This window comes from Thamnophis elegans, chromosome 4, assembly GCF_009769535.1.
Source record: "Thamnophis elegans isolate rThaEle1 chromosome 4, rThaEle1.pri, whole genome shotgun sequence".
In the NCBI taxonomy this organism is placed as follows: domain Eukaryota; kingdom Metazoa; phylum Chordata; class Lepidosauria; order Squamata; family Colubridae; genus Thamnophis; species Thamnophis elegans.
This window is the reverse complement of record NC_045544.1, coordinates 116,067,602-116,094,613: the sequence shown is the minus strand read 5'-3', so window position 1 is coordinate 116,094,613 and position 27,012 is coordinate 116,067,602. Positions and strand designations below refer to the sequence as shown.

The 27,012-nt window shown below is 42.2% G+C and overlaps 1 protein-coding gene across 2 annotated transcripts in view; it reads left to right on the top strand.

The window, feature by feature from the left end:
- Positions 1–27,012, top strand: part of IFT172 (intraflagellar transport 172) — a 35,552-nt gene that overhangs the window by 5,404 nt on the left and 3,136 nt on the right. The window contains exons 8-47 of one of the 2 annotated variants that reach the window (XM_032215554.1): positions 269–483; positions 569–692; positions 830–925; positions 2,031–2,192; positions 3,338–3,391; positions 3,593–3,696; positions 3,798–3,883; positions 3,980–4,092; positions 4,227–4,394; positions 4,588–4,724; positions 4,994–5,101; positions 6,147–6,231; positions 6,704–6,796; positions 6,892–6,969; positions 7,051–7,299; positions 8,847–8,925; positions 9,966–10,086; positions 10,509–10,653; positions 10,729–10,818; positions 12,179–12,276; positions 12,532–12,667; positions 12,737–12,853; positions 13,944–14,086; positions 14,417–14,510; positions 14,593–14,657; positions 14,744–14,924; positions 17,277–17,386; positions 17,671–17,800; positions 18,293–18,391; positions 19,188–19,297; positions 19,467–19,530; positions 19,935–20,021; positions 21,037–21,153; positions 21,627–21,737; positions 22,073–22,192; positions 23,247–23,342; positions 24,688–24,747; positions 24,832–24,930; positions 25,136–25,289; positions 26,823–26,914. In XM_032215554.1, the coding sequence (XP_032071445.1) occupies positions 269–483; positions 569–692; positions 830–925; positions 2,031–2,192; positions 3,338–3,391; positions 3,593–3,696; positions 3,798–3,883; positions 3,980–4,092; positions 4,227–4,394; positions 4,588–4,724; positions 4,994–5,101; positions 6,147–6,231; positions 6,704–6,796; positions 6,892–6,969; positions 7,051–7,299; positions 8,847–8,925; positions 9,966–10,086; positions 10,509–10,653; positions 10,729–10,818; positions 12,179–12,276; positions 12,532–12,667; positions 12,737–12,853; positions 13,944–14,086; positions 14,417–14,510; positions 14,593–14,657; positions 14,744–14,924; positions 17,277–17,386; positions 17,671–17,800; positions 18,293–18,391; positions 19,188–19,297; positions 19,467–19,530; positions 19,935–20,021; positions 21,037–21,153; positions 21,627–21,737; positions 22,073–22,192; positions 23,247–23,342; positions 24,688–24,747; positions 24,832–24,930; positions 25,136–25,289; positions 26,823–26,914 (4,590 nt within the window). Of the gene's footprint in view, positions 1–268; positions 484–568; positions 693–829; positions 926–2,030; positions 2,193–3,337; positions 3,392–3,592; positions 3,697–3,797; positions 3,884–3,979; positions 4,093–4,226; positions 4,395–4,587; positions 4,725–4,993; positions 5,102–6,146; positions 6,232–6,703; positions 6,797–6,891; positions 6,970–7,050; positions 7,300–8,846; positions 8,926–9,965; positions 10,087–10,508; positions 10,654–10,728; positions 10,819–12,178; positions 12,277–12,531; positions 12,668–12,736; positions 12,854–13,943; positions 14,087–14,416; positions 14,511–14,592; positions 14,658–14,743; positions 14,925–17,276; positions 17,387–17,670; positions 17,801–18,292; positions 18,392–19,187; positions 19,298–19,466; positions 19,531–19,934; positions 20,022–21,036; positions 21,154–21,626; positions 21,738–22,072; positions 22,193–23,246; positions 23,343–24,687; positions 24,748–24,831; positions 24,931–25,135; positions 25,290–26,822; positions 26,915–27,012 lie in introns of those variants that run through there. The other variant, XM_032215555.1, reaches the window with a different exon arrangement.

Here is a 27,012-nt window from a genome sequence, read left to right as displayed (position 1 = left end):
ACCTGGTTGTAGAATTGGTCTTAAGAGGAATTAGTCTGATTAAAATAGTTTTTCAGTATAATGTCTAGGAAAGGATATCTAAAATGCCATTGCGTATCCAGTTAATGGATAGAAGAAAATGTCATGGGTCTTCTCAGCAGCATGATATTTTATGTTAGCTTGTGTTAAGTATTTGCACAACCTTTATTGAGAGCACTGTACAGTATTTGCTGTCTGTTGCCACCTACCTCTTTCACCTCTCTCATTTTTGCTTCTGGATTTTCAACAGGGCAAATTGGTGATGCACCCCTGTCCCCCTTATGCCTTGGCATGGGCATCCAACAGCATTGTGGCTTGCGGCTGTGACAAAAAGATCGTAGCCTATGGGAAAGAAGGGCACGTGATCCAAACCTTTGACTACAGTCGAGATGCTTCAGAGAAGGAGTTCACTGTCGCAGCCGCCAGTCCAGGGGGCCAGTCAGTAGTAATTGGCAGTTTTGACAGGTGTGATGCTCGAAGATGGAACAAGGGAACCGATTGAAGTAGGGCAAACCTCTCCTGGCTACTCACTCTATCTTTGATCTCCCAGGCTGAGAGTGTTGAACTGGAGTCCTCGTCGCAGTGCATGGGAGGAGGCCAAGCCCAAGGAGATTTCTCATCTATATACTATCACAGCCTTGGCCTGGAAACGAGATGGCTCACGACTCTGTGCGGTGTGTTTCCCCTCTCTGTGGATACATGTATCACGCCAATGGATACAATTCCTGGATGGCCTTGTGTTGTGATCTCATGTTCTGGGTTGGAGGGCTGGTACACAAAGGATACCTGAAGGAAACTTTTGTTTGCACAGGGTACCCTGTGTGGTGGAGTGGAACAGTTTGACTGCTGCCTTCGCAGGAGCATTTACAAGAACAAATTTGAAATGACGTATGTGGGGCCAAGCCAGGTATGAGTGTGAAGTTTAGAATACAAGAACCTTTGCTCTTGCTGGCGTCAAATACCAGCAGAACTGGAACTAAAAAATTGTTTTCCAAGTGGTATGGACAGTGATAGTTTGTTAGTCACAAAATTGATGCTATTGCCTTAGTGAATTAATGCATACAGTGTTATAACAACGTATATGTGAATGTTGTATGTGTACCTGTTTTATATATCGCTTCAGAGTGCTTTACAGCTCTTTCTAAGCGGTTTATAGAGCCAGCATATTGCCCCCAACAATCTGAGTCCTCATTTTACTGACCTCAGAAGGATGGAAGGCTGAGTAAACATTGAGCTGGTGAGAATCGAACTGCTGGCAGTTGGCAGAATTAGCTTGCAATTCTGCATTCTAACCACTGCTCCACCACAGCTCTTTTATGCCTAATATGTGCAACACACATTTATGTTGTAGTAATGACAATAGCACTTAGACTTTACAGCACACTCTGGCTGGTTTACAATGTCAGCGTATTGCCCCCAACAATCTCATTTTACTGACCTCAGAAGGATGGAAGGCTGAGTCAACATAATGATATACATAGTGCTACTAAAAGCACATAACAGGACATATCCATTTCCATCCATACCCAGTACTTTTCCCCCTAAAGTCTAAAAATCTTTGATTTCACCTGCCTTATGACACTGGCATATCACTTAATATATTCTGATTCCTACCTTTGATCAGGAAAATACGTTGCCTTTAAAGTATCTCTGGCAAACTAGTGATTTGTGGAGATAAAACTTGAAAATGTATTATTGGAAGGCAGAGGCAGAAATATTAGCATGGTATGAGGCTGTGCTATTGATCTGTATAGTCTTCTTAAAGTTCAATGTAATAGTGAGTGAATACAAAATGACAGAATTTGATGATTGCAACAATTTAGCTAATAATGCTAGGCTGTCTTACCCTCCGGGAAACCAACTTGGCTTTCTTAGGACCAGCTAGTCTCTAATGAGCTGTCCTCATCTTTTTGCTCTACACATAATTCTACAGATCACCCATATACATGTATATAGGTTGGGGGAAAGAGAATGCTGCTTTGCTATGATATCTTTTGATCTATATATGCCAGGTCATCGTGAAGAATTTGTCCACTGGTATGCGAGTAGTTTTGAAATCCCACTATGGCTATGAAATTGATGAGGTGAAAATCCTGGGAAAGGAACGCTACCTTGTTGCCCACACCTCAGATACGCTGCTTCTGGGTGACCTGAGTTCCACCAAACTCAGTGAGGTAACGTGTTTTACATGTAAGATGGTGGGCCAATAGATTTTGGGAGACTGCATAAGGTCTGTTTCTGAATTAGTTGCTGCCCATTGCATTCAGTTAGATACAGTGATTTATTTGTTCAAGCCATAGATTTAGGCTTCACGCATTAAAAAAAAATTCCAAACAGGCAAAGCCTTGATCATACCATTGTGGCTGCCATTTTGACTTTTTTGACCACACTCTGCAGACATCCCTGATTCAGATGTCTTTTTGGATTCCTCCAGCCAGGCTTGTTTCTGTATCTCCAACCATGATTAATGGCAAGAGATCAAAGCTCTCCCTGAGTGCCTTTGGCTGTCCTCAGGCTTTCAATTCCCCTGAGACCTCTGCTGCTTATCACTTTGGCTTGAATTGGCTTTTCTGCAGCTTTTTTGGCTGGAAGGATGGTTGTTCATTCATTTTTGCTGGATAACCTTTAAAGAAATGGATGTGAATCTCTTTTTCCCCACCCGTTCTCTCTTTTTCCAAATGTCAATCTTCAGTGCCTGGGACTTCACCATTTTCCTGTGATTTCCCAGAGAGAGACAATAGTTTATAAAAGTCAGCTTAACCTTTTTGAATACATCTGTCTCTTTTCAGTCATGGCACCTTAAATTACCGGCAGTTGGAATATAAAGCCAGTCCTGACACTGCTTGAACAGGCTGGTTATTTATGGGTGAGAGTCTGCGGACTGGGGCTTGGCTGACAGAACTTAATCACTTTGTAGAAAGTTATAAATGATGTGAGCAGCATGCATGCTGAGAAATGGGTGTCAAACTGGATTTCTTCGAGGGCCGGATCAGCACTGTAGTTCTCTGCAGGTGTGTGTGTGCGTATGTGTGTAGACTGGACAGCAGGAGGCCATCCAAGCCAAAAACAGGGCACGGGGGGCTGAGCATGGGCCCCTGTGCCCTGTTTTGACTGCTAGCAGTACTGTGGGCCAGTCCTTTGCTATTTCCAGGATGACCCTGCAGGCAGATTAAACCTTGCGGGCCTTGAGTTTGACACCCCTGTGCTAGTGGAAGCATATTATGTAAAGAACAATCTTGTCAAATTGTATCAGACAGGTGTGAATGGCGTGAGCAAGGTAAGATTGTCTGATTTCATGCACACTGTCTCTTCTTCTCAGGTGGCCTGGCAGGGATCTGGTGGGAATGAGAAGTTTTTCTTTGACAATGAAAATGTAAGTCTGTATATGCTACCCATTTGAATCTTGCCAGTATTTCTGTTGCTTCACTTTTTGTCTGCAAGAGCATGATCTACTCTTCTGGTTGACACTTCTATAATATTGGAAGAGGAAGAAGTATGAGAAACCATAAGGTTTGAAGGCCCTATGCCCCTTTTCCCTGCCATTCAGGTGGTCATGTTTCCCATCTCACTCTAGGTCTGCATGATCTTCAACGCAGGAGAGTTGACTGTAGTGGAATACGGGAGTAATGAGATTTTGGGTTCTGTGCGCACCGAGTTTATGAACCCCCATCTCATCAGGTGAATAATGAGACCTTTTCCTGCTGTTAGAACTTGAAGAGTAAAAGCACCTGCCCTCCCAACAAGCACATACATGTTCCCATTTTTGTACTTTCTTTTAGTGTCCGACTCAATGAGAGGAGGCAACGAGGCACTGAGGAGAACAAACGCCTAGCTTATTTAGTTGACATTAAGACCATTGCAGCAGGTGAATGACGTTCCTATTTTCTACCCAAGCTTTGACTGCTGGAGGTTGACCTCAACTTTAATTCTCAGCCTTGTACCTTTTTTCCCCTGACTATAGTGGACCTTGTGGCCAGCTATAATATTGGCACGATCAGCCATGACAGCAAGATTGACTGGCTGGAGCTGAATGAAACTGGTCATAAATTGCTTTTCCGGGATAAAAAGATGAAGGTAACAGGAGGAGATAGAAGGGGAGGGAATTATATACCCTAAGTGGAAGGAACAAGGAAGATAGCATGAAAAACATGCCTCTGTTGATGCTGTGTTTCTTTTCTCCCACCCACCTCACCTGTTATAATTCCCAGCTGCATCTCTATGACATTGACAATGCTGTAAAGACCACCATCCTTAGCTACTGTTCCTATGTGCAGTGGGTTCCAGGGAGTGACGTGGTGGTTGCCCAGAATCGAAACAGTCTCTGTGTATGGTATAATATTGATACACCAGAACGAGTGACCATGTTCCCCATGAAGGTAATATTTGCTCTCCACCTGCTGGCATCAGGCCAACAGACTGGCTTAAGTGCTTAGTTGGAAAAGATTAGCTGGAGTTTGTGAGGCTGCAGAGGGTCACAATCTCTCAGCTAGGGAAGGGAAGGGAAGAGCTAGCCTGGCAGATTGTATAGTGTGGGAAAAGAACTAAGTTTTAAAAAATTGGCTCCTGCAGGGTGATATTGTGGACTTGGAGAGGAGCAATGGAAAGACAGAGGTGATTGTGACTGAAGGTGTAAATACCGTGTCCTACACTCTGGATGAGGGGCTCATTGAGTTTGGCACAGCAATTGATGATGGTGACTACCACAGGTGAGAGGCTGAAATGGATTCCAGAGAGGCTTAAATTTCCAACCAGGTGAGCATCTGGAAGCAGCCACCAAGCAACATCCCCAGAAAAGGTGGGGATTCATAAGCAAGCAATGTCGGTCCACCCTTATTCTTGAAGGGAGGAACCTGCCCTTGCATGCGAAGCCTTGATGGAATCTACAAAGAGTTTGAAGAAAATCTGATTTCTTAATCATTTAGTGTCCCATTGTGATGGGTGACTGGTATTGAGCCCCTTTGCTTTCTGCTTTTAGAGCTGTAGCTTTCTTAGAAACATTGGAGATGTCTGCTGAGACAGAAGCCATGTGGAAGACACTAAGTCGACTAGCGTTGGAGGCCAAACAGCTGCATATTGCTGAAAGGTGAGTGATTTGGTACAGCAAGCTCCCTAAAAGTATCTGATAGAGCTGAACTGGCACTGTTAGCCAGAGAATCAGGAACCTGGTTTTAGATAAACACATTTTCTAAAAAGGCACAAGCTTTCGTCAGCTGTATTCCCTTTCAGCTCCTGACATGCATAGTGGCTAGGCTGATGTAGATTGAAATTGGGGTGAAGCAGAGGAGGTGATGGTGAAAGACAAATTGGTTATATGGATGCAGGTTATAAAATAACTTAGTTGGAAAAGATGATGACAGACTCCTGTTTTTTTTGATACCATAGATCAGGGATGTCAAACTCTTATTTCATTGAGGGCCGCATCAGGGTTGTGTTTGACATCCAGGAGGCGGTCTGTGTGTGTGGCCAGCTTGACAGCACTCGTGTCGGGGGCACCTGTGGCGGCGCGAGTGTTTTGCCAGTGAAAATGGGCTCCCAATCTTCTTTCCAGCTGGGATGGCCTCCTACAACCCTCTGCCAGCGAAAATGGAGCTCGGGATAGGAGTCCAATTTCACTGGCAGGGGCACCATAGTCTGGTCCTTCGCTGTTTCCAGGGCAGACCCATGGACCAGAGCTAAGCACCCCGTGGGCCTGATCCAGCCCGCAGGCCTTGAGTTTGACACCCCTGCCATAGATTAACTTAATTCTCCCACAGGGTCACTCGGAGAGCAATCCACTTAAACCAAGGAATTCTTTTTGATTCAGTCTGCCATCTTTCATGAAATACCTTGATTGGATTGTCATTTCTGCTTGTTAACAGTCTTGTTACTTACCTTTTTAATAGTTATATTTTTACGAATTTCCTTTAGCTCAGTTATGAGCTGGAAGACACTTTATTCTGCTTCCTATCCACTTCAGACCACAAAAACCTGCATCCCTTTGAATTTATACATTGATTGTTTGCTGTTTGTATTATTATGTATTTTTGTTGTGCACCACCCAGAATCACCCTGTCTTGAGTTGGGTGTCCTTATCTGGAAACAAATAAAATTGCCAAAATAAAATAAACCCTAATAATATTTTCTTCTAGGTGTTTTGCTGCTCTTGGACAAGTATCCAAGGCTCGATTTCTCCATGAAACAAATGAGATTGCTGACCAAGTGGCCAAGGAATACGTGAGTGAAATGCAGAGCTTGCTTTTGCTCTTTTAATTCTCCTATCTCCTAGGTTTCCCTATCCATATTCCTGCAATTCCCTTTTCCTTCAATCTGGGATTCCTAAATTGAGGAGGTACAGGTAGAGTTCTGGGTAGGCCGAAGAACCTTTTAGTTACATTGCTACCATAAATCCACCTTTCCCAAAGATTCGTTGTATTGTTTATATTGTTCATTTTGGTGTTTGGGTTTTGGGGTGAGGTATATGCATTAAAATTACTTTAAAGGGAGATGTGATGGCAAAAATGTCTAGGAACTCTTGCTTCAAAGGGAAAGAAGAGCCTACTAATCCAGTAGGGCACTTGTCTCATCTGGGTTCTCCTTGCACTTGGTAGTTGCTTAACTTACATGGATGGAGTTGGATGGGGGGGAATCTATTTTTCCCAACAGTTTGAGAATGACATTTCCTCCTCTGTTTAATTGCTGGCTTCAGGGAGGGGATGGCACAGACTATTATCAAGTCCGAGTCCGCCTGGCTATGTTAGAAAAAAACTACAAACTGGCAGAGATGATCTTTCTGGAGCAAGTAAGTCTGGGAGCAGGGATTGCTTATTTTGAACACTTCAGTCCCCTACACCTTTCTGTACCCTAACCCATTATTGTAATTTCCCCCTTTTTTAGAATGCTGTGGAGGAAGCCATGGAGATGTATCAAGAGCTTCACATGTGGGATGAATGCATCTCAGTGGCGGAGGCCAAAGTAAGTGAAGCACTGAAGCCTCGAGTTTCCTGGATAGTGTGGTATCTCTTCTGTTGTCCTCTCTCTCTCTCTCTCTCTTAGAACCATCCTGCACTAGAGAAATTGCGTCAAAGCTATTATGAGTGGCTGCTGCAGACACAGCAGGAGGAGAGGGCTGCTGAGGTGCAGGAGATCCAAGGGGACTTGCAAGCAGCCATTGGCCTCTATCTGAAGGCTGGACTACCGGCTAAAGCAGCACAGCTGACCATGGACCGAGAGGAGCTGCTGGCTAATACCGACCTCATCAATCGTATTGCTACAGCCCTCGTTCGAGGAGAGCTTTTTGAGCAGGTGAGGCATCGATTACATTGCATACAGTAGATACAATATATTTACTGTATTCAGTAGATATACAGCCTCTTTAATTACACTACATTCCTCTTTTGAAGGAGACGTGCATCACCCAGTGGCAGTGGTGGGTATGCTTGTTACCTTCCTTTCATTTTCTTCAGGGCTGTAGTTGATAGCATTTTGGCAGATCTTCCCAGTGTTATTTAGGCCATAGATGATAACCTACACAGCAGTGAGCATAAAGAGTGGTAGGAGTGGCTAGATTGCCAGAGTTGGGAAGGAGATAGGGCTTATACAATAATACAATAGCAGAGTTGGAAGGGACCTTGGAGGTCTTCTAGTCCAACCCCCTGCAGGAAACCCTATACTGTTCCAGACAAATGGCTATCCAACATCTTCTTAAAGACTTCCAGTGTTGGGGCATTCACAACTTCTGGAGGCAACTTCTGTTCCACTGATTAATTGTTCTAACTGTCAGGAAATTTCTCCCCAGCTCTAAGTTGCTTCTCTCCTTGATTAGTTTCCACCCATTGCTTTTTGTCCTGCCCTTGGGTGCTTTGGAGAATAGCTTGACTCCCTCTTCTTTGTGGCAATCTCTTTGTGGCTTGCAATAAACAAGTTCATTGCTTTTAGAGATTGAAAGAAAAGGGATCTATGTGACAATGAAGGTGATGATGGAATAGGAGGAAGGCCTAAGCCAGTAGTCCCAAACCTGAGTGGCCTGGGTGGGTGGGTGGGAGGAGTGGAACTAGCCCGTGCAAGTGGCAGACTGGCCCGTGCTCAAATGCGCACACCTCAGTTCGCATGCAGCTCAACTTAGAAGTGTGTGTGTGTGCATGTATGCATGAGTGCATGCCACCCTGCCACTCATGCAAGTTAAGCTGCACACATATGGGTAAGCCTGCCACTCGCATGGCCCGGTTCGAAATTGGCCATAACCTGGTAGTGGGCCGCAGCCTTGGGGTTGGGGAACCCCGGCCTAGGCTATCGGTTGCTTTTGTGTTCAGCTCATTAATTTCAATATGTTTCTAAGGATTACCCATATTAGTGTCTTTTTGTCTTGAGTGTCTTGAGCTTTGCCTCAAGATGAAAAAAAGAACCTTTACTAAGAGAAAGGAAAGTTCTTCTACAGGTCAGTCTAGAAGTTATACCCTATATTTTAATTCATTAAATCTTGCAATTACTCTCTAAATTTGGTTACTCTTTCTCCCAAAACACCCTTTTTTAAAATTATAAATGGGCTATTAGTATGAGTCCATGTAGTTGTTCAATTTTCAAGGCACTTCAAAGTCTCCGGTTCTGCTGCAGTGATTTTCAATCTAAGGACTTTTGTGAGGCCTTGGGGCAGTGAGATGTCATCGTTCCATGAGAAAAATACAATGATGTAGGGAGTCGGTTGGGTCGTCTGACAGCAGGAGGGAGTTTGATAGACCTCACTTTGCTTACAGAATACTTCCCTGCAGTGGTTCTGCCTTTGAAAATTGGGTATTGTTGGGCAGGTTTTCCTCTGGTAAACTTTCAACCGATGCATTTCTCCCCTTTTTCAGGCCGGGGAGCTCTTTGAAAAAATTCGTAACCCACAAAGAGCTCTGGAGTGCTATCGCAAGGGCAACTCCTTTCTGAAAGGTAAGAGAGGGAGGGAGGCTCCTCTCAGGTTGCATCTTGACTGTAAGTTCTCAGATGTTTTCATTTAATTTTGTATGGAGTTTTTATTGAAAAATGTTAATATTAGAAGGCAGAACAAAGTCATTTACAGGGAATCCTTTTTTAGCAACCACAATTGGAATCAGCAACTCAGGTTACTGAAGCAGTCACTAAGTTAAAATCATGTGATGATTTTGGCGAGCATGCTTGTGATTTCACTTCAGCTTTCCTTGGCTTCTTGCTACGTCCCTCAGCCAAACTGGGCTTCTATCCTCCTTGAGGATATTTTGGTAGGAGATAAATAAGCAAGTGAAAATAAGAGCAGAGAGGCGACATGAAGGTCGTAAATGGGAGGTCACTAGGTTGTTTTAGCATCGTTGTAACTGTGAAGGATCATTAACAAGGCAATTACTAAGTGAGGACTACTTATATAGCAAATCTTGTTTATGGCAAAAAAATATATCTCAAAAAGTAAAAAGGACCAAGGGAAGAGGGTTCACCGACAAAAAGACGAACGACAAAACCGCGCCCAACTAAACCGCGATGACAAAACCGTGTGTTCTAAAGCGCTCCGACGAATGAGCGCTGAATCACGCCGACAACAGCACGGCGACAGAAGCGTGCTGTAAAACTAAACCTAACCCTAAACCTAACCCTAACCCTAAACGTAACGCTAAACCTAACTCCAAACCTAACCCTAAATCTAACCCTAAACCTAACCCTTACCTTAAGTTAAATCGGCTTTCTGTCGACGCGATGTTATAAAGCACCCTTCTGTCTCCGCGCTGTTGCGGGGCATTGATGATGTCGCAGTTTTAGCGACGTGGTTTTGTCGGCGTGCTTTTGTCATGCGCGCTTTTGTCAGGTCATGGGGGAGAGATATTTTAAAAAGGGCATTGTTTCTCCCTCCCATCCTTGGATTGGCAGATTTAGATTCTGCATGCTTCTTAAGAGACTTGCTTGCCCCAGATCTGGTCCTTTTAGTTCCTCTTACATGCTTTTTGTTCTTCCTTTCCCTGCAGCTGTAGAACTTTCTCGTTCAGTTTTTCCAGCAGAAGTGGTAAAGCTGGAGGAGGGCTGGGGAGACCACCTTGTACAACAGAAGCAACTAGACGCAGCTATCAACCACTACATTGAGGCCAGGTCTGTGGTGGCCATACGGACTAGACTCTTTGGGGCTACCTTTCTTGTAGTTACTGGTATCCTGAAAGTTGTATGTTGGACTGGCACTTGGGATCAGGGTGGGTCCTGTTGCAGCTTGCTCTAAGGCCTATGAGCTGGATCCAGCCCGCAGGGCTGCCGTGTAAACAACAAAGGACTGGCCCGCGATGCCTCTGCCAGCGACAATGGGCAACCAAGCTCCGTTTTCAGCTGGGAGAGGGTTGCAGGAGGTCATCCCAGCCGAAAACTGAGATTGGGAGCCTGTTTTTGCTGGCAGAGTATCCAAGCAACCACAGGCGCCCCTGACACGAGTGATGTCAAGCTGGCCATGCCCCCTCCAGATCAAACAACCCTGATGAAATCATGTTTGACACCCCTGCTTTAAGGAATGTGATATTTTCCAGGTGTGCTATCAAGGCCATTGAAGCAGCCATTGGGGCTCGGCAGTGGAAGAAAGCTATATACATTCTTGACATGCAGGATAGGAAAACAGCAGCCAACTATTACCCCAAAATTGCCCAACACTATGCAGCCTTGCAAGAGTATGAGGTAACAATTTTCTTCCTGCACACACTCTCATCCATTGACACGATCGAAAAAGTAACAAGCTGTTTGTCCCTTCAGATAGCAGAGGAGCTGTATGTTAAAGGAGACCACATCAAGGATGCCATTGATATGTACACCCAAGCTGGACATTGGGAAAAGGCACATAAGGTAAGAACATTCCAGGAAAATGCCCTTTTGTGTTCAGTGAATGCCAGAAGAGCATAGTAAACACTTCTCAACCAATTGTTTCTCCCATCAAAAAAACCTTCAAGAAGTTTACCATAGGGACAATTACAGGTAGGCCTTGCTTACCATGGTCATACGTTGAGGCACTCATATGACTGAATCCACTTTTACAACTGTTTGTAGGGTGATTGTTAAGCGAATCACACAGTCCTAAGCCTAATCCATTCTCCCAAATGGCCTTTTTTTTAAACCATAAATTGGCAACAAATTGTGGTCATAGGACCACACGATGTTGCAGCCGGTCATAAATATGAGCCAGTTGCCAAGAGCCTGGAAATAATGGTCATGTGGCAACCTTTTACGTTTTACAACGGCTAGAAGTGCTTCATGATCTGTAATGCACCTTTTCCAAGGCCATCATGACTCCCAATTGGTCATTAAAGGATTTTCTTACTGATGTCATTGCAATATTCTTCATTGCATTTTAAACCTATTGTCTCTTCCCTTTCCCTCTGGAACAGCTGTGAACTATTATGTCCTCCCTCAGTCTTCTCTTCTCCTAGCTAAACAAAAATTAAGGCCTCCAGGCATTGCAGGTAGTCCACAAGTTATTACAGTTCATTCAGTGACCGTTCACTGGTCACTAAATTACAACAGCACTGAAAAAAGTGAGTTGTGACTTTTTTTTCATACTTTTAATGGCTGTAGCATCCCCATGGTCACATGATCAACATTCAGATGCTTGGCAACCAACTCGCACTTATGACACATTGCTGTGTCCCAGAATCATGTGATCCCCTCTTGTGGCCTTCTGACAAGCAAAGTCAATGGGGAAACCAGATTCAATTAACAAACGTGTTACTAATTTAAGAACTGCAATGATTCACTTAACACGCGTTGAGAAAAGTTGTAAAACAGGGTAAAACTCACTTAATAAATTTCTCACTTAGCAACATACATTTGGGCCTCAATTGGGGACGTAAGTTGGGGACTACCTATATTCATACGTTTTTCCTTTCAGGCACCTTATCTGGACACATTCTCACTAAATGCATTTCAGCTTGTCAACTCCTTCCTAAAATGCACCTAGAATCGGATGCAATAATCTACTGTAGGTGTATTCTGGTCAGCCCAGAGCAGAGGGGAATGAGGCATCGAATGGCCATGTGTTCCCAGTTCCAGAAAGTGCATTTCAATAAAGCTTGCAATGGGAGGGTGTGAAGAAATTTGCTTTGGTTATCCAGAAGGGTTCAAAATGGGGTATTGTACATCTCTTGTGGATATTTGGAGAAGGGGAGTTTATCCTTTCATGCCCAGGCCTTGCTCCCACTTCTCCTTGCAGCTGGCATCAAAATGCATGAAGCCAGAGGATGTGTCAGTGTTGTACATTACACAAGCTCAGGAGCTGGAGCGACAGGGAAAGTACAAGGAAGCTGAGAGGTGAGAAGTGTTTGAGTTCTGTATCTTTTAAACCAGAAGAATGGAATTTGTAAGAGAGGCCGGGGGAAGAAAGCGAAGAGAACCTTCCAACTGGTGTAAACAAACTATTAAGTAGAACTCTTGGGGGCATGTCAATGAATCCCACAGACTAATTTTTTTTTTTTTGCTAAGTTATATGTATCAGCACGGTAGTTTTAGGTGGGATCCTTATTTGGGGATGCAACATTTTCAGTGCCAAGTTTATGCTTTTTCCAGGCTCTACATAACTGTGGATGAACCAGACTTGGCCATTACGATGTACAAGAATTGCAAGATGTATGATGAGATGATTCGCCTGCTGGCCAAATACCACAAGGATCTGCTGAGCGATACACATTTGCACTTGGGCAAGGTAAAGCATTTGAGGAGAAGTAACAGGAGAAAAGCAGGTTTGGTGGTGACCTTCTGACTTATTTTTCAGGAACTGGAAGCTGATGGGCATCTGCAGGAGGCGGAATATCACTACCTTGAAGCCAAGGATTGGAAGGCAGCTGTTAACATGTATCGTGTGAACAATATGTGGGATGAGGCCTACAGGGTAAGAGCAGCATATATAATTCCTTTTGGTGCAACAGCTGGGGCATGAGCTCTCCAAGCTGTTCCAGGCTGAGCTTAGGAGCTAAGTATGTGATCCAGAATCACATCACTAGCATACTTCCTACCTGTGTGCTTACTACATAGCCTTAAAGAGTAGAGCATTAGGGGGTGCCAGAGGTATGCATCCACAAAGAAAAGACTGAAGGAAGGACGTACTGTATTTTTCGGAGTATAAGACGGACCTTTTTCCCTCAAAAAAGAGGCTGAAAATCTGGGTGCGTCTTATACACTGAATACAGCATTTTTTGCCTCCCGAAACCCCGCCCCCTTCACCAAAATGGCCGTGCATAGCCTTTAGGAGTCTTGCAGAGTGCTCCTGGGGGCTGGGGATGGAAGAAATGAGCAAAAAATGTGCCATTTTTGTTCAATTGTGCCCCTCCCCCAGCCCCCAGGAGCACTCTATAAGCCTCCTAAAGGCTATGCATGCCCTTTTTTTTATTTGATTTGATTTATTGCATTTCTATGCCGCCCTATTCCCAGAGGGACTCAGGGCAGCTCACAAACCAAAGTAAGGAGGGGGAATACAAACAGGAGGAAAAACAACGGACAAACAACTACAAACAATTTAAAAAAACACTCAACAACCACACAATTCGAGCGGGGGCAGGGAACCCGTCAGCCCCAGGACTGTTGGAACAACCAGGTTTTAAGGGCTTTGCGGAAAGCCTGAGCTTGACAAAAAATGGGCCCATTTTTGTGAAAAACGGGCCATTTTTTGCTCATTTTGGGGGGGCACCCCCCCAGGAGCACTCTATAAGCCTCCTAAAGGCTATTCATGCCCTTTTTTTGAAGAAAAAAAAACGGGCCTGTTTTTGGTAAAAATGGGCCATTTTGGGGAGGTCTGCAAAGTGCAAAAACTTTTTTAAAAAAATTTGCCTCTACAAAACCTTGGTGGGTCTTATACTCCGGTGCATCTTATACTCCAAAAAATATGGTACTCATTAGTCTTGGAAAAGTCACGTTTGATGAGCAGCCACAGTAAGCTGCTTTAGGTTCAATTGCCTTTTCACTTCTGTTTTGATCTGAGACAGGTAGCAAAAGCTCACGGTGGAGCAAATTCTCACAAGCATGTGGCCTTCTTGTGGGCAAAGAGTCTTGGTGGAGAGGCTGCCATGAAACTCCTCAACAAATTTGGACTTCTGGAAATGGCCATTGACCATGCAGCTGACAACAAGTGAGCAGCAAGGAGAGAAAGACTTACTGGTGTATCCAAGTAAGGTCTCCCATTGCAAAGGAGGCAAGATCCGCCAATGCCTTGTCTCATACCAGAGATTCTCAAGGGGTAGAACCTGCCCATAGGTTTCCACAAGGCGTGGGGTTCTGCAATAACTACGGGTGCCCTTTCTTGTGTGGCTTGAGTGGGGTTTGCTTGCTGTGTTTCTTTTGTAATCAGGTTGGTTTTAACCTCATGTGATAGTTGCCCAATAGTTTTCACTGCTGAAATTGAAGTGGTTTGGGATGGGAGACCTAATTCCTCCTTCCACCTCCTTTTCTTCTTCCATAGCATTTTTGATTTTGCCTTTGAGTTGGCTAGACTCTCCCTGAAGCAGAAACTACCTGAGATCCACTTCAAATATGGCTCTTTCCTGGAAGATGAGGTAGAATCCCTTGTGTTCCTTAATGGTTGCTCTCCTTCCTGGAGTAATGCGGTAGTGAATATGTCACTCTTGTTAAATGCAGGGCAAGTTTGAAGAGGCAGAGGTGGAGTTTGTGAAGGCCGGGAAGCCTAAAGAGGCAGTTCTAATGTGAGTGTACCTCCACTCTCCTATGATACTCTTGATTTCTGCCTCTGTCCTATTCCAGTGGTTTCATGTGCTCCCCACTCACTTAGGTATGCTCATGCCCAGAACTGGACTGCTGCCCAGCGAGTAGCTGAAGTCCATGACCCAGAGAGTGTAGTCATTGTGCTAGTTGGTCAAGCTGATGCTGCCTTCAAGCAAAAAGAGTTCCAGAAAGCAGAAGCTTTGTTGCTGCGGGCTCAGCGACTTGACCTTGCTGTGAAACACTACAAGGTAAATAGAAAAAAAACGCCAGGACTGGTCTATTTGACAAAATGTTTTGGTTGGGTTGGGAGATGTTTAGTAAACTCTGGTCCTGCGTGAAATTTACTGTAGATGGCTTTGAAACCCTGATTTGTTATCCAGTTGTTAATTCTATGGCCGTGAGGAAGCCATTCTATTTAGACCAAATACCATCTTATTAAAGCTTATTAAAGGGATTTCCAAAGAAGTTCCATTTGACATTTTCTACAACCAAATTGTGATCGAAACATGATAGCATTTCTTTGGTGATGGGAGCTGTAGATGAAATTGAATTTCAGAGAAGCATGCTAGCTTCTCCTCCTGTTCTCCCTAGCAGTGCCAAAGATGCTGGTGGCCAACAACATGGGACATTGGCTTAGTAAAACAAACTGAATTATTTTGAATAATCAATTCCAAATTAAATATGATCCTTGCAAATTAAATATGGTCTGATATATCCTTCAGTGATCTGGCAAGGCAAATTTCTGCTGCCTTCCCACAACCAATGTAATGGGAAAGCCAGCAGGAAGTTAAAAAGGCTAGGCCAGCAGGCAGGTAAGTAGCTGCTGCTGGGTGGGGGAAGTGAGAGGGTGCATGGGAAAGGCACTACAATAGTTGGGGAAGGTTTGCAAGGGCGTGTGTGAGCACGTGAGTTAGGAAGGGTACATGAGGGTGCAATACAGATCAAGAAGGAAGCATGATGTACAGCACCAGTCCATGAGGAGGTGCAAATGGCTGGCCTTGCATGAGCACAGAGGGGCTGGGAGAGACTGACCAGTGACCAGTGACCTGCAAGCTTCCTGCTGGCTTCCTATTGACTTTCTGGGGAAACTGATAGGGAAGATTGTTAATGATGATCACAGGGCATTGTAACTGGTTGTATATGCAAACTGATTGCCAAGCACCAGATTGTGACCATGATCTACCAAGGATGCCATAACCTGTCACAACTGCTATTCATTCAGTACCATTTGTTAGGTAAGCTCCCTGTTGGGAGAGCGAGTACGTTCAGAGAAGCGTTGTGAGAGTGTTGTTGGAGAACACACAAACCAGCATAGAGAGACACTGCAGTTTAAATAGGCTTTTACTTTCATGGAAATAAGAGATAGAGTCCATCAAACAGTCCAAGTCATACACGCAAAAGACAGTCAGTCATCAATGTCTTTCAGTTAAGGGATAATCCAAATAACATAGTCCAGTATCATATAATCAGTTCGGTATTCAAAGTTTGCTAGCAGTTGCAAAACTTACTGTATATACTCGAGTATAAGCCTAGTTTTTCAGCCCACTTTTTGGGCTGAAAAAAGCCGCCTCGGCTTATACTCGAGTCAGTGAAAAATTTGCCCGAAATGGAGGAGAAAAAGGGGCGGGGCCATGCCGCTGGGTGACACTCGTGAATGGCCCAGTGCCCCTGTGAGTTTCCCCTCCCTCTGTGTCAGTTTGCCGCGCAGCGCGCACCGCACCATCCCCCCTCCTCACGTTCTAATGTAATGCAGGGCTGTCTTACGATTCCCCTTCCTCCCCCTCCTGCCGCTCTGCAACGATGTCCCACCTCCTCCTTGTTATGGCAAGCAGCCACATAGCGATGTCCCACCTCCTCTGGTACAGTGATCCAATGATAGGAATCACTGTGCCGTGTGTCATAGGAGGCGGGACATCGCTCCCGCGGCTGCACGGGACATCATCATCACAGCGGGACATCAGCATCATGAGGTGAGTGAAGTATTTCATTGAATACACCGCTAGTTTACTGTTTTTCTTTGAAATAAATATTCAAAAACATTATTGGTATCTATTTTTATTTTTGAAATTTACCGGTAGCTGCTGCATTTCCCACCCTAGGCTTATACTCGAGTCAATAACTTTTCCAGTTTTTTGTGGTAAAATTAGGTGCCTCGGCTTATATTCGGGTCGGCCTATACTCGAGTATATACGGTACAATAGCTCATGGCACTTCCAGCTTCCAAAAACATCAGATCAGATCAGCCCAGTATCTAACAAACAGAGAGAGCTAACAGTCATTCTGGCTCTCTCTTATGGCCGATTGAGGAAACAACCAATCACATTTTACAGTATGATTTAAAGAAACAGGTATAGCATTGTTACATGATTTATATATTGCCAACCCAACCGTTAGATTATATTCCTAACACCATTGTCACTTTAAACAGTTGCTGAATAAATAATCCTGTCAAGGACTATCTATAGTTCCTAAGGCTGGAAGTTATGACAATTATAATTATTACAATTGTTCTTTTATTTACGGGGAAAAAAAATAAGTAGAGGGGGTTTTCCCTTTCTCCTTTGCCAAGTAAGGATACTTTTCATGATTCTTTTCCCAAGGAAGCTGCTATGTGGACTGATGCTCTCCGAATCTGTAAAGAATTTCTACCTGGAGATCTGGAAGCTCTACAGGAAGAGTATGAACGGGAAGTGGCTAAAAAAGGACCCAGGTATATAGGTCATGAGAGGTATGGGAAAATTGGCTTGCAAAAGTCACTTAGGCAAGTCACTCAGCCCTAAGATTAAGGCCTGATTTTTCAAAGACCTAATCACTTAACCTTCTTTCATTGAGGTTTCTACAACTAATTGCTTCAAAAGACCAGGATCTCCTCTTCAAGCTATCTCTGGGACTATCCTAATTCTATGGGATGGGATAGATTGGAGTTTCCACATCAAGTTGTAGGGAATCTCCTGGTCCTTTTGTGGCATCGACTAATATTCTGTTGATTGGTAGGGGCATCGAGGGCCTCCTGGAGCAGGCACGTGAGTGGGAGCAAGCAGGCGAATATGCCAGAGCTGTGGACTGCTATCTCAAGGTGCGGGACCCCAGCAACAGTGCACTGATGGAAAAATGTTCCATGAAGGTAGGAAATTGCTCGAGGTCCACCTTGCCTTCTCTGTTTATAGAATTTTAGTTCAGTTGGATGCACACAATGTACTTGAAGGAGAGAAATAGAGAAAAGTTGGAAATTGAAAGACGTGTCTGTGGGGGAATTCTTTTGGCAACTGAGACACTGAGCTTGTCGATCAGAAAGATTGGCAGTTGGTGGTTCAAATCCCTTGTATAGGTCTCCTGCATGAGCAGGGGGTTGGACTAGATGACCTCCAAGATCCCTTCCAACTCTGTTACTGTTAAATCAATTGCGCCTCTGCTTCCTTCTTACATTCGAGCTAGATTTGACCTTTGATTGTCGTTGATCAATTGCTCATTTTCTAAAAGTTCATAATTCCCATTCCAACGGGTCTCTGATAGAGTCTTGTAAGCTGTAAATCATTGTGGCAGGAGTCTCTGCACAAAGAAAAAAATACTGTACAGGGGACATTTCTTCATTTGTGAATGCTTCTTTTCATGTCAGGCAGCTGAACTTTCTATCAAGTTTCTTGGCCAGTCTCGGAGCATTGAGGTGATGAGGACAGTGGGACCACAGCTTGTCAGCATTGGCAAGTTCAGCGTGGTAAGAGTAAATCTCTGAAGGGCAGTTCCGTCTCATCTGTGTTTGAATAAACAATTCTTTCCCAGTTTTTTTTTTTTTAAGATTAGAAAGAGGACAAAGGGGATAAAAATATTCCAGTAAAACATTTTATTTTAGAATACTGAAAGAAAAGATAAATGTTTTCTATTGTTATAGGAAGACTTTTATGTATACAGAAGAGAAGCTGTGCAGCCCAGGTCTCTGGTGCTAATAAAAAATGAATTTCTGTCCCCAGAGGGCAAAATGCTATTTTTATCAATGAAGAAAGGAGAATTTAGTTTCTGTGAAACACTCTGTTTCTGTGAAAAGTCAATAACTGTGGCTGACTTTTATATAGAGGTTGGTGGGTCAGTTGACTAGCCTCAAAGGATAAAAGAAGCATAAAGGAATGCCAGAACAAATGTTTTAAAAATCTTTAAAAGTAAATTCAGTTATTCAAAGTAGTCACTGATGAAATTAGTTTTACATTTAAAAAATATTCCAAGCATAATTGTATGCAGAAACATGTCAGACATATTCTCCTGTACGTTTTTAACTTAGCCAAGTGAATTTAAATTGAAAAAATGTGGCATGCAAATAAATATTGCATATATTTTAATTTTCCCCCACATTTCCATTTTTTGAATAGTTTTTTTTACCGTAGTTTCAAAACTCCTGGGAAGTTTATCTCTTCTCAGGCCAGACATGCAATGAGCCTACAACCTCTCTGTACAGCCCCAAACATCATATCTACTTCTATTTTAATATGCAATAGAAATTTTTTCATTTCTATCCTCAGGCGGTAGAGCTATACCTCAACCTTGATCTAATCAAGGAAGCCATCGATGCCCTCATGGAGGGGGAAGAGTGGAACAAAGCTAAGTGTGTGGCCAAAGAACTTGACCCCAGGTACTAAACTCTGCTTCTGAGAGTGATTTGCAAATAATACACTTTGAATAAGAATATATAATGCTGCTTAGGTGGAAGGCTGTCAGTTTCTCAGGTCTCCTGTTGCATCACCTTATTACTAAGGTTGCCTTATTACTAGGACAGAAATGACAAATTTCCTTTCTGGCAGATATGAAGAATATGTGGATCAACACTATAAAGAATACCTCAAGAATCAAGGCAAAGTAGATTCGGTGAGAAGGAATCTTGAATGGGATGAAGGGGAAAGTGGGAGGCACTGAAAGTTGGGAGAGAACTTCAAGTAAATTGTTTGAAGAACCTTTACGTCTACATAAATAGAAATGTGACAGATTTTTGAAGTGCAACTTAAATTGAATACATCTGTCATTGTTCTATCAATATTTATTTTTGAAAATGTTAAAAATTGTGACGGGGGAGTCAAAAATCAAAGGCTTAGGAAAAAATAGTGAAATTTAAATCGAAAAGTCTTGATGCAGCCAAACATATTATTTGGCAATTCTAGAAGGAGACTAGAGAATATGAGATGACATTAAATGTACAAAAGATAGAACAGGTTGGTACTGCTGTATCATTATTGTTTAAAGTGACTGACTTATAACTGATCTCTCTTTGACAGCTTGTGGGTGTGGATGTTATGGCTGCCCTCGATATGTATGTGGAAAGGGGGCAGTGGGAAAAGTGCCTGGAGACAGCTGCCAAACAGGTATATAAAAAGTCCAAGTGGTTCTATGAAAAGAGCCAAATGTTGTCTGACCACACACCCTAAGCATCTTCCCAAAAGCTATCTAAAACATTGAGTTTGAAACCAGATGGAATTGAGTCCATTTTCCATTCACCACTGCTTTAGTTAGGGGCCAAAGATCTGTCTGCAAAAGAGACTGAAAAGCAATTGTTAATTCAACAATGAAAGCCAGTTTGATCTAGTGGTTAAGACAGTGGGAGACTGTGAGTTCAAGTTACTTAGCCATGAAAGCCAGCTGGATGATCTTGGGCCAGTCACTCACTCTCAGCCCAACTCACTTCACAGAGTTGTTATGGGGAAAATAGGAGGTGGGAAGTGAGTTGGATATATTTGTGGCCTTCGGTTATTTGTAAAACTAATAAAGGCAGCTTACAAATAAAGAACAAGCATGAGATGGATAGTTATGTAAACCAAATGTATAAATAAATAAATAGCTATCACCCTGCTGGCACTCCCGAAAGCCTTAAAAGACCAGGCTGTTCTCTCAAGCTTTGGGTGGTTGCCTTCACTCCCTCAGATTGCACATGGTTAGAAAAATACACCATCACTTCTTGTTTTATTTTTATTCTGTTGGTTGTATGGCATGTTGCCCTGAGCCAGTTTGGAGATGGGTATTAAATTCATTTAATTGAATGAATTAAATCATCAATCAAGGCATCATGCCGAGCCTTCAGAAGTAATTGGCATTTCTGTTGGAGTTATACTGACATTGTCTGTTCAATGTAGTGCTGCCTGCCTGCGCAGAATTGATTGGGATAAAATTGGATTTCAGAACTGATGAATGGAGTATCAGTTTGGACAGAATGCAAACAAAGGCATGATTTGTTTTTCCCACTAAGAAATGGGAAGCACTAAAGATACATAGTTCACCCAGAAAGGAATTTCCCCACTTGACCAGATCATTTCTCATAATGGAAAACTGCTATTTGTTTTACAGTTTTCCATATTATTTTGTTACTCTTTTGGCTTTTTATAGAACTATAAAGTGCTGCATAAATATGTGGCTCTTTATGCCACATACTTGATCCGCGAGAACAATTGGGACAAAGTCTTGGGCCTCTATGTTCAGAATGGTGCTCCCGCCAATGCCCAGGTAAGATATAGTCCCAGCTGGCTAGGAAAATTTGCTTGCTTCTTTTTAAAAAAATAGAATTTATTTTTATTTTCAAAACAAACACATAAAATCTTCCTTCTTTACATACTCTAGAAAGTGTATCAGTTGGTTACAAAAGGTTTTCGTGCATCTCTTCCACAGTCATCAAGCATAATTCATATTAACTCAAGTATTTTAACTTTATACCTGTTACCCTTATACCTCCATTTTTATTTGACTATAATTAAACGTCCTTCATCATAAAATATACCAAAATTTAATACATAAACACATACTGGCATGTCATTTAATATTTCTAAAATCCTCCCAATAACACTGAATCCTTATGTCCTATTCAAGCTAAACATCCATAATATTTAATAACAAACTTTTCTAATCTTCCTTTCCAAATCGCTGTTGGCAATTTTCATCTAAAATTTCATAGTAAAGCTCTTCCCACATTTTCTCTTCAGAATTTCAATATCTATAAACGACTATTTGTGGAGATGGTGAATGCAGCCAATATGAATCGCTCAGAGGCTTATCACAGCTGGGCTGATTTGCGGGACGTGCTTTTCAACCTGGTAAGTACGGCTTAAAAGTAAATTATGAGGTACCATTGAATGTAAAGTGCCTGATCTTCATTTTACTCCTCTGTGCACTGCTGCTAATACCACACACAAGTTTTCCTAAGTAAAGCTGCAATGCAAAATATCTGTGTGGCACCACTCTATATTTTCAGAGAGTAGCTTTTTCATTACTCAGTCTCTTTGGTGGGGTGAATAAAATGTTTAGCTGGCCCTAAATAAGGTGAGGTGTTTCTTTCTTTTTAACAAATATGTAAGATAAAGATCTTTCCCCCCCCCAATTTTAAGTGATTAAGATTCCAGCAAACTTAACATGATCCCCTTTCTTACAGTGTGAAAATTTAGGGAAATCGAGTGAAGCTAATTCGCCAGCTCATGAGGAGTTTGAAACCATGTTGCTTATATCTCACTACTATGCTACACGATCTGCAGCCCAAAGCATCAAACAGCTGGTAAGAGAAGGATGGCAGCAGGTCAAAGGGATTTAACCAGTTTTCTAGTCTCTGGCTTGTTCCTGAACACCAGCTTTCTTACTATTTCACTACTCCAAGCATGGAGTTCTGATTGCATTATCTTTGATACAGTATTCGCCCTGCTAGTACAGCTTCAGACTTAGATGGCTACAAAGTCTGTGGGCCTTGTGCAACTGGCAACCAAATCTGTTTGCTTAGGTTTGCCGGTCATGAAAGAATAGTTCTTATGACATCTCTGAGTCATTTGTTTACAGCTTAATTTTCTCATGAAGAGTCCTATTTTCAGAACTTTTCTACTTTTTAGATTCATTGTGTACTAGCTGAATACCCGTGTTCCGCTATGAAACTATGTGAGCGGGCTTGATCAATTGACTTACAACTTGAAAATTAATGAGTAGTTACTATCAGCCTCTCCTCTCACCTTCTCTCCCTTAGGCTTGCCTCACAGAAGCCCCACCTTTCTTATCACCTCCTCTCCGACAGGCTCCTCTCCAAACTCCCAGCCAGCAGGCGGATGGGCAGCATGCCCATGTCCAAGTTTTCAGGTTGGGAGGGAGAATAGAACGTCTAACTTCTTAGCATCAGAGCGTGTTAATAATAATATACAAAATACTAAGATCTGATAGTCATTTCAAAAAATCCTTTGTTAACGAGCACCTAGAAGCCAAGAGGAACATATGTGCCAAATTTCAAGTTTGTAGGCTTTATGGTTCTGAGATTTCGTGATTCCTGTGTGTGTGTTTTCGCGTTTATATATATATATATTTCACTCTGTGCAAATATCAAATTGCAATCCTTGATAACCAAGTTCTTTTCCTGAGACTTTGGAGGGAGAGGGTGACTCTCTCAACTCATTTAACTTATGACTTATAATTACAGTAGTATTTTTAAAAAGAAGGCAAGGGTGGGGCAACTAGCTCCACTTGAATAGACTGCCTTTGTCTGAGAAGGGCTGGTTTGCCAGAAGACGTGTCATCTCTTAAGAATGGAAGCTAGGGAGCAGAGTTTTGAGTTTGTGGTTTTTCGCCTCCAGGAAACTGTGGCAGCCAAGCTCTCCATCTCTTTGTTGCGTCATACTGAGATCATTCCAGCAGACAAGGCCTTCTATGAAGCAGGAGCAGCAGCTAAGGTGAGGAACAGGAAGCTCCTGTTTGTAGGTCACATCAAGGTAGTTGGTGGGGAAAATATGTGGTCAATTAATGCCAAATAAGGCAAAATGGAAAATGGCTGGTTCCTTGTATGCCTGGTAGTAATATGACAAACTTGCTGTCAGCTCTGAGACTGACCTGGCTGAAGCCGTTTTTTTTGTGCCTCATAGTTGCACAAACTTTAAAGGGGGGAAAAGTAGACAGACAGGCTACTTGGTCAAAACAAAAAGTTTTCTTGTGGTAACCAAGATCAACCCAGATGGCAGAGGAGTGACCAAGCAGCCTCCCAGTTACCTTCATTGAACAATGTGACACCTGGGGAGGGAATATTTGTTTTTTTAATTAGGGGGGAAACTGCGGGAACTGTTAGAGTTGGTTTTCACTAGCTGTGCCAATTTGAAGTGTCCAATAAACATGTTCTTTGAGGAATATATCTGTCTCTGAGTTCTGCTTTTGGTGGATGCAATACTTAGAATCCTGACACTTGCACTGACTTCCTGAGGATTCCACCTCTTACATTCAGAATCACCTTTAGATTTTACCTTTCAAACAAATGATCTCCAGAAAATGTTTAAAAGGGTTAAGACATTTTACAGTATAAGAATGACCAAATGATCAAGAGAACTGAAGCAGTGTATCTACCATCTCATTCCAGATAGACTCTAGGCAGAGACTCGAAGGAATTAGTTGGATTCTTGAGCATGGTAAAAGGAAAGATGGGATACAATACAATACAATACAATACAATACACAGCACTAGTAAAGTGGAGAAGAATCATTGTTTTCCTTTCTCAAAATATTACTCATGCTCATCCCATTAAAGTTAAATAGTGGCAGATGATTGACACAGTGCTCATTTAAATTATGGAATTTACTTTCACACTGTAACAATGCCTGCCAATTTAGGTACCTTAAAAAGAGGATTCAACAAGGTTATTGTGATGTTTATAAGTTTCCCAATCAGTGACCTTATTTTTTACAGGTCTTGCAGAAAAAAAGTCTTTTTTTGTTCATATTATGTTTGGCAGGCTTTATAGTTGCATCTATCCTATCAGATTACTGTTGAATGAGAACATTAGATTATCAAGTCTTCATCCCACAGATAAATGTGAGAGAGTGATTATCGGTCTCCTTTGATTCTAATTAAACTTTTTTTTAAAAAAGTAGTACTTTTGTGGAGCACAATTTCCAATATGCTACTCAAAAGTCCAGCAATCATAGCTTGAAAACATTTGAACGCTCTTGCCATGTTGAACTGAAATCAGATTTGACTTTTGGCAGAGAACTGGGAAAGATAGTTTATCTTTCTCTCTTTCCTCTTTCCAGGGTGTTGGTTGGCAGAACATGGCTTTTATCTTCCTAAACCGTTTCCTTGATTTGACTGATGTGAGTTTTATCGGAGACTCTTGAGAGGTGGTGGGGGGAAAAGGATTCCATGTTTTTCCTTTCTGATGTTATTTGCTCTCCTAGGCAATTGAAGAGGGCTCCCTTGATGCTCTAGACCACTCAGACTTCCAGAATACAGATATCCCTTTTGAAATACCACTGCCTGCCAAGCCACATATCTCTGTGAGTGTGTTCTCATATGCATACACAATTTCAATCCATTTGTATTATGAGCAGAGAGATAATATTTCTAAGGGGCCTTGGAAAAAGGACATTCCTTGCCCAATCCCCAGTCCAATTGACTTGCACACTTCCACCACCCATCCCAAGTATTACTGCTGCCGCCACTTTTCTTTCATTCTGAGCATCATATGTCTATCCGTGCTAGGAAGACCAGCGTGAGGAGATCCGTGACTGGGTTCTCACTGTCTCCATGGATCAGCGGTTGGAACAGGTTTTGCCACAAGATGAACGTGATACTTACGAAGCTTCTCTGGTAGCGGCGAGCACAGGTGTGCGCTCTCTGCCCTGCCTTATCACAGGTGAGCAGAGCAGTGTGGCATTTCAGCATGGCTGAAGCCATAACACAACATATTCCATCTTCTTTCCTCCATAAGATTTTCTAACGGTGCCTCTCCCCCACCCCAATATAAACGTCCATTTTTTCAGACCCTATTCTCTCATCCACTGTGGGAGAAAAAGTATTTAAATTTTTGTCCCATAGTTGTTTAGAAAGTCCCTCTTCTTCCAAACAGAAAAATATATGATGCTGCTTTGCTTACATTCCGAAGAATGTTAAACTTAACCTCTACTCTCCATTTGATTTCTTTTAATATGCTGTGCCTTTAACTAAGACACTTATCACTATTCAATTTTTTGTTTTGCCTAATATATATTTTAGCATTTACTTCTGTACATTTTAACTTGTAAGTTTTTATCTTGAAAGATTATTTTAAGCATTTCATATTTTTAAAATCATATCTAAGAGTTCTGACTAGTGATGAAGTTTTCTCACTAAAGAAAGCTAATTTGTCCTGGCTGAATCCATGAGTCCATTTGTAGTTATCTGTAACTACTCTACTTGTTTTTAAAATTGTTCATTGCGTTACGATAGGCAATAAAGACAATTACAGCATTCAGAATGAATTAATCTAACTATAAGGATTACTCACAATTTTTCAAAACAAAGATATAGTAGAGTAAAATAATAAAACACAAGGCACCATGTATAATTTAGGGGAGAGGTGCATTCCAGACCATGGGAGTAACCACGGAGAAGGCTTGACAGACCTTATTCACACCCTATGAATTTCACAACGGAAAGAATTTCATCAGGACACTCATAAATGTTTGAACTGGATTGGATGGATAGAATCAATTTTTTAAGTGTTTGATATCTTAACCATTACACCAGACTGGTTCATTAGTCATGTCTGATATACTTTGTTTCATGGCTGATACAATTTTGTGCTATGCACAAAATATCATATGTATATACTAAGGCTACAAGGGCACTTACAGCTAGTCCTCCACTTCTTTTAGTGATCATTCAAAGTTACAACGGTGCTGAAAAAAGTGACATAGGTTTTTCACACTCAACCACTGCAGCATCCCCCGTGGACATGTCGTCAAAATATAGATGCTTGGAAACTGATCCATATTTATGACAGTTGCAGTGTCCTGGGGTAATTGTTTTTTGCAACCTTCTAAAAAGCAAAGTCAATGAGGAAGCCAGATTCACTTAGCAACTATGGCAAGGAAGATTGTAACATGTGACAAAACTCAATAGCTGCCTTGTTTAGCAATGGGAATTTGGGGCCAATTCTGATCTTAAGTTGAAGAGTACCAAGAGTATTAAGGCATTCAATATTTAAAATAGTCCAAATTAATCTCTAGTGTAATTAAGAAGCTACCCTGAGGTTCAATAGAATACATAGAAAGATTTTGTGCTTGCCGAAATTTGAACAGAGAAATTATTTGCTGGCCAGGAACTTGCTCCTTCAGGTGAGTTTTACAATATGTGAGACCCTCTTTATGCCCTTTTAATATGTTTTGTTTTCCTTCTCCCCACTCAGGTTATCCTGTACTAAGAAATAAGGTGGAATTCAAGAGTCCTAGCAAAGAAGCAAACAAGGAAAGCTGGAATAAGTTTTTGATGGCAGTCAAGGTGAGGAATAGAATGAAGGTATAAGAAAGAAAGCTAGCAATCATAAGAGAAGAGGGCATAGGGCAACAAAAGTAGGCAAGCTTGCCCTATAGCCTAAA